An 11,138-nucleotide genomic window follows, 5' to 3' on the forward strand; every position below is an offset into this window, starting at 1 on the left:
ATAAAATCAAATCAAACACACTCAACATATCTGTTATTATTATTATTATTATTTATGTAAAACTGGACATGTAAAACACTTATAAAAATATATAATTTATATATACTTTTTATATTTTTTAAGTTTACTTAAACTTGTACAAAAATAGATAAATAAAAAAAGGAAAACAGAATTGACCAAATGTCAAAGCCAAACAAAATGTTTGACAAGAAGCAGGATGACGCTCCTACCCAATTCTCTATTATTACAAAACAAATTCCATTAAGTATGATTTCTTTTTATTATTATTTTTTAAAACAATGCATAATAAATTCTTACTTAACYGTATTACACTTCACACTCCACCTCAAACACTTTCACTTCTCYACAGCCTGACACAATATTGTATTTAATCATTTTCTTAACAACACAAATACATCTGCTTCACTTGATGTCGTCATCTAAACCATTCACAAAGTTACATCAGAAAATAAAATACACATTTGTCTGAGCGTTGCCTTTCTCAAAGATATACGTATGTATCGCTTAGATTCTACTCATCTCCTCTGTTCTCAAATATTTTCTGGATGTTACCAGGAAGTAAATAATTCTTTGCTTTGTACGGTATTTGAGCATAAGTGTACATAAGGATTGCAATGTTGTTTTATAAGTGTTTCCCCATACCTCTACACAATAAGTTAAGTAAGGCAATATAAGAGAACAATAGAGAATAGACATTATTTGTTTCAGTATATTTCTGTTGCCTAGCACTGCAATGCTTTTTGCTAATTTAGCTCTCTCATGTCTCACATGTGATTTCCAACTAAATTTACTGTCTAGAATTACTCTTTAAAAATTGAATTTCATGTACACTTTCCATATTTACATCATCTATTATGAATTGGATTTGAATGTCCATTGTTGGACTGCCGAATATTCATTTAGTTTCATTCAAATTCAACAATAGTTTTGTTGGCATCAAACCATATTCTTATTTTATTTAATTCTACTTTAATAAGATTCACTAGATATTGTAAATCATTTCCGTAACAAAGTATGTTAGTATCATCTGAAAATAGAAACAATTTCAGAAGTCCATATGCATTACATACATATTAAATCCTTTTGGGCCAAGTACTGACACCTGTGGCACTCCACAAATGATGTCTTAGCATTTTGATTTGTAATCACCCTACTGCACAAACTGTTGTGTGTTACTAATTTAGCTCTTTAACCAATCCCATCCCTCTAATTCCATACCTTTCCATTTTATTTATATTGTATCAATAACTTTCTTTAAGTTGATAAATTCCCCAACAGCATACTTTTCSTTATCTAAACAATTAGTTATTTTTTTATTTAAATCTATTAATGTAGTAGCTGTTGACCGACTGGCTCTAAACCCATATTGGCTGTCTGACAATAGCTGATGCTTGTCTTTAAAATCATCCAGTCTCTCCACAGTTTTCCCAGGGTCTTAGAAAGTTGTGAAACTATGGACACTGGTCTGTAATTTATAAAGTGATGTTTTTTCCCCTKGTTTAAACCCTGGGATTACCTTTGCAACCTTCATTATTTTTGGAAACATACCTGTTTGCATCACCTTGAACCTCTTTACTAAGGCCATATAAATTTCATTYCAGTCAGTAGAAGGTTTTCTCTCACATCTTTTAATAATAAGAAAAGTGAATTTTATTCTCATGAACATCTTGATTTACTCGTGATAATTATTCATCACCTTCTGTATGTATTATCTACAGCAAAAACAGCAACTGTCAGCAATGTTTGTTRTAATTTTGCAGATTTTGTTGGAATTTGGAAATCAGGATGAGAATCCATCTTTAAATGGTTTAAAGGTTTTGTACCTTTCTGACACGGGGCTTCATAAATGAAATCAGCTGTCTCCATAAAGAACGGGCTCAAGTCATTATCCCCGCAGTCTGGTGCTTTGATTTCACGATACTCTGTGTTGGTGTCTTTGGAGAAACATGTCAATGTGCTGAGGGCCATCTGCAGCGTTCACTACATGTGTTATTTCCAGATTCTTTAACAGCGTTTTATCCCAAGCTGTGGCCGTGCAGATATTATAAGAGATAATGGAGATAATGTCAGTTTTAGCTGTTTTCCCCCCCTCCTGCATATTGCCATCTCTAGAAGCATATGTCTGCAAAATGCATCACTTGTGACTCAAATGTACAGATTTCATATTCGCTCCGTCAGTTGGCCAAATAACACGACTTGTTTGCAGCAACAGTTTCAGCACGTTGCAGCGGGGGCCCCCACAGTGAGATCGTCACTTACGCATCGCCGATGAAGAGGTTGGGCCAAACTTCACTGACAGCTCCAGTGGGGCGCCTGTTTTTCAGCAGAAGGCTGAGCAGATCGCAGGTGGGTGGTGTCTGCTCCTTTGACTCCTCCTCTGACCTCATGTCCTCCTCACTGTTGGTGTATAATTATCACCAATCGTATCTTCGACTTAACATGCGCTTAACTTTCCAAAACAAGACGAGAAAACGTATTGCTTRGATTTCTCCTTTATTGTCTTACAAGCTTGAGGAAAGTTCTGCAACAGACCCTCTCTGTACAGAGCAGTACTCTGAGCTGGATCTCAGTGTTGCTGGAATGAAACAGCTGAACATACCGTAGACTGGACAGAGGCCGCGTGGGCTATTTATTCCTCTGATGACTGTGACAGAAGCCAGGCTGCCTGTGTTGGTGCTTCAAGCCATTCGGAACACGTGTAGGAAGCCAAAGTCAGGATTAAAAACCCAAACTAAACAATCTCATGTTAAACAAATCATATAAAGAGACAGAACCAATGTAAATTGTCCTCCAAAAACTATTTGTCGACGTAGTTTATCTTAATGTTTGCCTTCGGTGATGGTTATTTTTAGTGAATGCATTTTTTTCCTGGAGGTCCTCTGAGTTTTAGGGTGTGCTCATGTTAGAGGTTGACGAATCAAATCAACCTTTGTGGTGCGTTCCAGGATTATTCTCTAAAGGTTATTTTGGTGGAACTACACACATAGGTTGTATAAAAACTCCTGTCCACGTTCAGTATCAGTTGTCTGAAGGTTGTTTTGTTAAACAGATGGAAATTGGTCTGTGATAAATGTTCTTGAGTAACGTCCCCGATAAACATAAACCTTCTGAGGATATGATCCCCCACCCCCTCAACCCCCTCACTGCTTCACTTGTGTATATAATGTATCAGATAACTCAGAACCTAAAAAGAAAAAAGAAAAAAAACTCAGGCTTTTATTTAATATTATACCAATTACTCACTGCTTAGGAAACACACAATGGTCCATTGGTTTACATTTTTTGAATTTTATTTTATTTATTTTTGAAAAATCTTACTATGGGGAATGATAMAGTGCATTTGATTTGATATAATACAATTGTTTAAATTCAGTAGCTGTGTTTTTTTTTAAATTTAAATACAAATGTATTACTTAATCAAACTTTAGTCTCCTGACTGCCACCCTATGTTGGTACAGATAGACCAGCTGCTCCCCCATTTTTTAAAGTGGGGGTGCAATATTGAATTTTTGCTCCTGTGTTATTTGCCTTTAAAACATTTTTATCACTATTAAATTAAAAGTAGTGACAAGATGTTTTCTATAAAGATCTATAAAGTACTTCAAAAATAAGTAAGTAAAAGTAAAAATACCTTAAAAGAACATGACTTTGGTAAAAAAAATTAATTTCACTGATGAGGAAAGTACTTAAGTAAAAGTGATAAAACTGTTCACCAAAGTTGGAAAAGTAAAAGTATTTTTACACACTCCCTAAAAAATAATCTGTGGAACTTACTGAACCAAACAGGTTCCGCTAAACAAAGTAGAGTAAACTAAGCAATATACATATTTTCTTTTGAAGAAATGATTTATATTGTCTCATATTTATAAGTTTAATGGAACCAGTTGACATGAATTACTGTATTTATTCATGTATAATACTAGAAATTTAACCCTAAAAATCCTCCAYAAAGTAGGGGGGTAGTATTATACACAGGTTATTGGTGATTAGCTTTTTTATGCTTTTTAAAGTGTATCTTACCCCCTTGTGAAAAGATAACTCCGCCCCAAGGCAGTGATGATCAACAATGATGATAGTATCATACTTGAGATCATATTATACATGAATAAATACGGTAGTTGAGTAAAGTCATGACTACATTTTTTTAGAGTGCGTAAACAACTCCTTTCATGATGAGATTGGACATAATTTGGTAACGAGTAACTAGTTGGTAAATTTTAAAGTAAATAAGTAAAAGTATGATTTGTAGGTTTTAAATATGAAAAATAAAAGTAAAAGTAACAATTTTGAAAAATACTTGGTAAAATTGCAAATCCTCAAAAAATTGTTTAAGCATTTTAACAAAGTAAATGTACTTTGTTACTATAAACCTCTGCTATTAAYAAGATAAAACCATGAATTATTTATGGAATTTAATTAGTACACCAAAACCAAAAGCTATCACAGAATTTTAGGAATTGTAAAAAACTGTTGTMATATACATGTACATGCTATTTAAAAAATACTGTAATGGGGGAAGTAGTGAAAATTATAGACTTTCATTGTTTTTCTGTACTTTACAGTTGATATGACTGAGAGCAAGAACAGGAAATCTGTAGGGAGCATTTCTCCCTGACCCCCCTTTATTGGCACTACTGGTGTTTAGCATCGTCACAAGAGGAAAACACTGAAGTATTTTATCATATCCCTAATTATGTAGCCATTCTGCTTAAGTGACTCCAATTTAAAGCCCTTCAGATTGTTGTAATGCTGTTCTTTCTCCTTTGCACATTTATTTTTTTCTTTCCTTGTTTTGTAACTAAAACACCATTGTCTCAAGTAAATCTAACTGTTTTAATCAAGTGTTTTTTTGTTTTTTTATCTTCATATTAGGTTTTTTTTTTTGCAGAAACATTGTATTCATCTCACCAAGCAAAAACAATAAATGGCTTTTGATTTCAACAACACAACAAGGATTGTTTAACTCCATTCAYTGATGCTCCAGCTGCTTAATAGCAGTTCAGCTTTTTGTCCAAATTTCTAAGCTGCTCCAAAAATCCCTCATTAGGTGAAATGTTCCTGTTGGCGCTGACTGCTTTGATGGCGCCGGCCAGCGTCATGTGTTCATGGATCATCAGGTAGGCCAGAACCAGAGTGGACGAGCGGCTGAGCCCCATTGCACAGTGAACAAACACCTTACCTGCCAATCACGAGAAACAAAAACACACAGTTCCAGTGGATCATTTCAGAGCCCCGACTCTCCTTTTCCATATTTACAACCAGGCAATCAATGGATTATTGTGTCAAACATTATTCTAAATGTCCAATTTGTTCCTCTTCTAAGGATTAGAAACCATAAACATCACAGGAGAGAAAAGTACTTCTGACTTCTAGACTAAAAGTTTTCAACAATGTTGCAGCAAATGTTTCTGCACACTTTAATCCCTGGTTTCTTATCGGGGGCCTGAGGATTAGGGAGCAGAGGAGCGCGTAATTGAACTGTCTTGGCTTCTGTGTATTTCTGCCAGGGATTACCACAGACCCCCGCCACACACCGGAGCCCCCGATCAAGCCAGCATGTGAAGGAGGAGGCCTCATCTTATTACTGTCACGTCAGATACAACTTTGCTTTACATAACGGGCCGCGCACGCACAGGCCGCAAAACGTAATTGTGTAATTTCCATGTCCAATAAAAGTCTAGCTTACAAATTACCATGGCAATCCATTTAAAACTCATTTTCCTGACAAAGGTCTGAGCCTAAATGAGAAGATTACCATGGGGTGAGGGGGAAGATATTAGCTTGATATTATGTTTAGTGTTTGATTTGCATTTTAATGAGCAATACAACAAGAGGGGTTGCTGTAATGGAAATTGACTGACAAATGTTTCTGCTATCTGTCTTGTCTTCGCCGAGTTAAAAAACGATGAGCGCTTTCTCACCTGTTGGCGAGCTTAAAGCATTCTTCATGAAATTGGCGGCTGGGTAAAAAAAGGGACTTAAATCAAACGACGGCATGTCGAACGCTTCCACTCCATGATAAGTGATGCTGGTGTCTCTGTAAAAGCTGGGCCCCGTGTTCACGTTGAATTTCCCATGAGCAGCGTTGAGCACATGGCTGATGTGGTGACACTGGAGTGTCCTTTTGTCTTTTGCTGCATACCTAAAAGAAAAATATAACGTAACTGTAGCGTAGTCTGTATTACTTTAAGTATGGGTTAGTGATGATTTTCAGCTACCACACAGCAAAATCTAAGCCTAATATTTGTCTGATTGACTGAATTGTAATCGTTGATTAGCTGTGGCAGCCATGGCCGTCTTCAGTCAAGTTATTCAGTTCTAGATGTATAATCATTGATTTTTTTATTTATAGTGTGTCCAATGTTTCATGAGTTATTTTGCTAACAGACAGACGTGGTTCACAKTAAAAACCAGAGTGTTAAAACGTCACTCYCTCTAGTGTTATTTTAACACTTTCTGAGTAAACTGACTTCCAGTGTTGGTGTTAATTCACAGTGTTGATTTCCTCAGTGTTGTCTCAACACAGGACAGTGTTAAATAAGCCCCGCCCACTTTAAGTCTTATAMAGCACTTAACAGTGTTGTTATATAACACCATGCAGTGTTGAAAGAAGTATTCTGAAAAAGCCCCGCCCTCTTCCACCTCATGTCAGACTAATATTTTCTCAGCAATGAATGTTGGGTAATCTTGTAGAAATAATGTGTTTGCATGTTTATGACTATTAAAGAAGTTCATGAGTGTAAAAATTAGTTGTTCTAGTTAGTTGTTTTGTTCAGGTTTATCACTTGATCAAGGTTAAGTTTGTGTTATTGGCCATAAATCGACACAATGAGTGAGAGGTACTTCCTGGTGTGTGAAGGTCGACTCTATTACACTTATCCTGAAATTRCTGTGTATTGTTAACTTAATGCAACACTAAAATGAGTTGATGTTAACTCTAAAGTGTTAAACTTACACTTTCAAATTTGCTGTGTAATAACACCTCATAATGTCTGTTTTACACCCCTCTACACAGAAAAAGAGTAAATAATCAACACAGTAGTGTCAAATTAACACTCATAGGAGGTATATGAACCTTAACCATTAATAACTCAATGCAGTGTTGGAACGCATGAGAATCAGAGTTGATTTGTCACCATAGTGGAGTATTTTATTAACTCTGCTTAGAATCACAATTACACTCATCAGGGTTATTTGACTTGAAGTGTTAAGTTTTATTAACACTGTACAGTGTTAATCAGTGTTAATTTTTTTAACTCTGATAAGAGTTACTGTAAATTGTACTCTGAAAATTTAACATTATAGAAAGAGTTAAATTGACACCAGGACCAAATAGACTCGGACACAGTGTTAARTTTAACTCTTTAAGTGTTGATTCAACACTGCAAAATTTACTGTTGACTCCAGCAGCTAATACCAAAGTCCTCAAGCCCAAGAGTTTGCACAATACGTATTGGAGATAATTCAGCTACTATCACATCAAATTTTAGCTCTGCAAGAATAAAAAACATCCATTACAACATTTGACACTAATCGACAATGTTTGTAACAAATTCATTCGTTTTCTTTTAATTAAAGGAACTGTTTCTCACATGTCTCCAATGTAGATCCTGGGATAAACTTCATCCAGATGGTTGCTGCTTCCCTTCTTTGTCCACATCAGTCTGTGGAGCTCTGAAGCTGAGGGGGTCTCGTACCTGCCCGCTCGCACCTCGGGGCTCGCCAGGCAGCTGAGACCTCTGGGCATGTCTGGATGCTCCACTTCTGCTCCTACAATCTGCTGGTACCAACACACCGCCCGTTATTAATATGAACTTTGCACCACAGAGGCTGCTGAGGGGCACGCTAGGATTTACTGAACAAGCCTGCGGGGCAACAAGGCCTGGGGGCTAAGAGATGTGGGTCACCGTATAGCTATGAGGTCTTTTGTTTGAAGGGACTAATATTGACATTTCTCATTAGTCTTTAAACCACCACGAGACTCAGAAGAAAGAATCATTATTGGCCTACAGTGTTTATAGTGTGAGTGCATAATTTAAAAACAGACCGCAGTCCACACTTGGACCACATGATCACATAATTATTATGAGACCCTATAATACTCTCTGTATTTTACCTTACTTGTAATTCAGCAGCTCTTGGTCGACTTATTTGTCTCCAGAGATACAGAAAATTAGCATTCAAGGGCTGTAAACAGCTTTTCATTTCCTGTTGGCAAGTCTAACCTGGGACTTTACAATTTATACGAGCGGCTTTAGAGAGACTTTTACTATACGTACTGTATACATTAGCATTCATTTAGGTGTGTGTGTGTGTGTGTGTTATTGTGCTCAAGGCTGAGGATGTACAAGTGATGTGCATTCATTGTTACAGCTTCTTATTTGCATTTTCCCCCATGTGTGAAGTTATAATTTGGCTCTCAGGGTTTTGGAAGCTTTTCGTCCTTCGGGATGAGTCACCAAGACCAAATCTGTTTGGGTGACCTTTTGTTAAGCTGCTGTGGCATATGGAGGTTGCACATCATGATGGCTTTATCCATCTCTGCTTATGATTGTTGTGTGCGTGTCGCTTTTCGAGTATGTGCATGAAAAGCCTCAAATGACCCAGTTCATGCTCGGAGTGTGTGAGCACTGAAAGCCTGGGTGAAGTGCATCTTTATACAACACGAGCCATACCTGGAGGCTCTTCTTTCTCCTCATTGATCTAGGAGTTCAGCCCTTCCCTCCCTCCCACAGTCAGGGGCAGAGAACTGATTTCCCTGGTGCATATGCTCTGCTTTCACAGCGCCCCCCCTCCCCCCTCCCCCAGGCTAACCTGTCCTTCCTGCTCCACTTTTGTGTAATTAAAGATACTTCTTATGGGAAAGTGCCTGCAGTTAACATGGAGGGCAAATGAAAAGTTWTTTTTTTTTACCTCCTCGGGCCCTCTTCTTGGTAGTGCTATGAGTTGCACGTTCCTTTTCAGCCTTTCAGATGTGATTCATCTGGATTAAAAGACAGTGCAACAATCCTTTAGGACGTCATCACAGTGTGACAGCCACARCATTAATATATCTTGCGAATAAAGCCCACACCACACAATAAAAACATTGTAGGTATGCAGTAAGTAATAAATATTTTCCAACTCACCATCTCTGCAGACACTTGCCTCGGCTGAAATCGYTGCTTTTCATCGTCTCTCGATTCAAAAGCTACATCTAGGTCGACAGCACAACCGTCTGCGTTCTCCTTGGTAATCTACCCTGCAACCTTTTTTGCTATTTTAACATCTGAATCACATCCCAAAAATAATTCTGGCATCATCTTCTACATTCCTTAAAGGTTACACAAGCTGCCAGCACAGGAAGCAAGATAGGACACTGCTTTTTTTTAATACCAAGAAAATTAGATCAGTACTACTTTCATTTTAAGATTTTTTTTACTCTTTCTTGACATTTTTTTCCTCCCTTCAGTGAAACGTTTTTACCAGAACTTGTTTGATCAAGGATGGAGTGTATTTCAAGACCATTTAATAGTTCCTATTTATCAGAAAATAATACCATAACCGTTTGAGACTACGGTACTGACATGCTCAAAGCACAAAKGAAATACACATTTTTACAAATGCCTAAAACAATTCATTGCAAATGTTCAGCCTTTATTGTACATTTTTTTAATCCACAAAGTAAATATGCTAAATATAAAGGCTGAAACATTTATTATCCAAATAAATACACAATTATATTCTATTACAGACTATCTTAAACACAACATGGTGCAATAATGTAGAATTTGGAGGTGTTTCAATGAACCTATGCTGGGCTATGTGAGCTTTCCAGAGGGGGGAAAAATCAGGTAAAAATCTTTGTTGTCAAGTGCTGATTAAAATAGAAAGTGCACCTTTTATTAGCTGCTTTAGAAATGCTTACAGGTGGTTTCATGGACTGCCAAAAGACCTGAAACCTATTGAAGCAGAGCAGTGATCAAMTCAATCAGCTTCATAAAAAATAAAGAGGTTTTGTTCTGAACAATGATGTTTTTAACAATCTGAGTCATTATAAAACATAGTCCATAATAAAATTTGGTCCTTTCTGTTGTGAGGAAAAAGTTAAGAATTTCTTTTCTTCTCTAGCAAATTTATTCTTCAGTTAAGACATTTCTTTATCTAAATTTACCTATTTTATTAAAAGAAAGAAAAAAAACCCAACAATCTTGATGTAAGCATGTCTGCATGAAAACACCACAAAGCTCTGGTTGTCATGATTTTGGCATGAATTTGTGCTTTCTTTGTACTTTTAGTAGTACAACCATAGACTTGAATAAGAGACTGAGCTCCGCCCACACCGTCCACTGGTAACGTCTGTGACATCATGGAGGAGCAGAAACAGAGACCAAACAGGCCAACAGCTCACAGCCTCCACAGAAACTAAAAGATAAACAACAAGCTGAACTGCATCTGTTTCACAGATTATCAGTCATGTTTTTTTTTACAATAAATTAATAACTATGTTAATTTCATTCAAACAGCAGATATATACCAGAAAAATATAAATAACAATTATCTAAAGCAGACCTGAAGACAGTCAGTAACTTAGACTTTGAAAAATGATGACTTCATCTAGTAATAAAGTAAATTTATTATTTCTTCTTACTGTCATAAAAAATAAGAATAAATATTTACCAGTCACTTAGAAAATGTTCTCTGTATACCTGTTATAGGATGAAACATGTCTCTATTAGCTAACCATCTACTCAACAAGTCAGGTTCCTCTAACAGAAACCTAAAAATATTTACATTTATATTATTTTACACTCTTTAGGTCTAAATATTAATCAGAAACATTTATAATATTATTTTACACCCTGTAGGTCTAAATATTTATCACAGGACAAATTAGTTGTAATATTTAGCTAATAGTTTGTGTTAAATTTTTGCATGATTCAACAGTGCTACACTGTATATACGCTCCACAAGCTAATATCTGCTAACCAGTTCAATAAATAACAGTGTTGACAGCGACTTTATAAGATTATTTTAATTTTAAACTTACATTATGTTTTGCTCAGATCACATTAAAGTAAATAAAATCAAATCTGCTGACTTGTGTTGTGAAATGAGACGTTTTCCTGTTTATCTTC

General features: G+C 36.2%; 1 protein-coding gene across 1 annotated transcript; it reads right to left on the reverse strand.

The window, feature by feature from the left end:
• Positions 1 to 4,612: 4,612 nt before the first annotated feature.
• Positions 4,613 to 9,418, reverse strand: LOC106517008 (dual specificity phosphatase DUPD1; the record flags this gene model as incomplete). Its single annotated transcript, XM_014007669.1, is given in 4 exon segments — positions 4,613 to 5,200; positions 5,943 to 6,163; positions 7,614 to 7,801; positions 8,935 to 9,418. Coding segments are annotated over 3 exon segments (567 nt in total). The 3' UTR covers positions 4,613 to 5,009.
• Positions 9,419 to 11,138: the final 1,720 nt, after the last annotated feature.

The sequence above is a fragment of the Austrofundulus limnaeus genome, unplaced genomic scaffold (genome assembly GCF_001266775.1).
Source record: "Austrofundulus limnaeus strain Quisiro unplaced genomic scaffold, Austrofundulus_limnaeus-1.0 Scaffold43, whole genome shotgun sequence".
NCBI classification, from domain to species: Eukaryota; Metazoa; Chordata; class Actinopteri; order Cyprinodontiformes; family Rivulidae; genus Austrofundulus; species Austrofundulus limnaeus.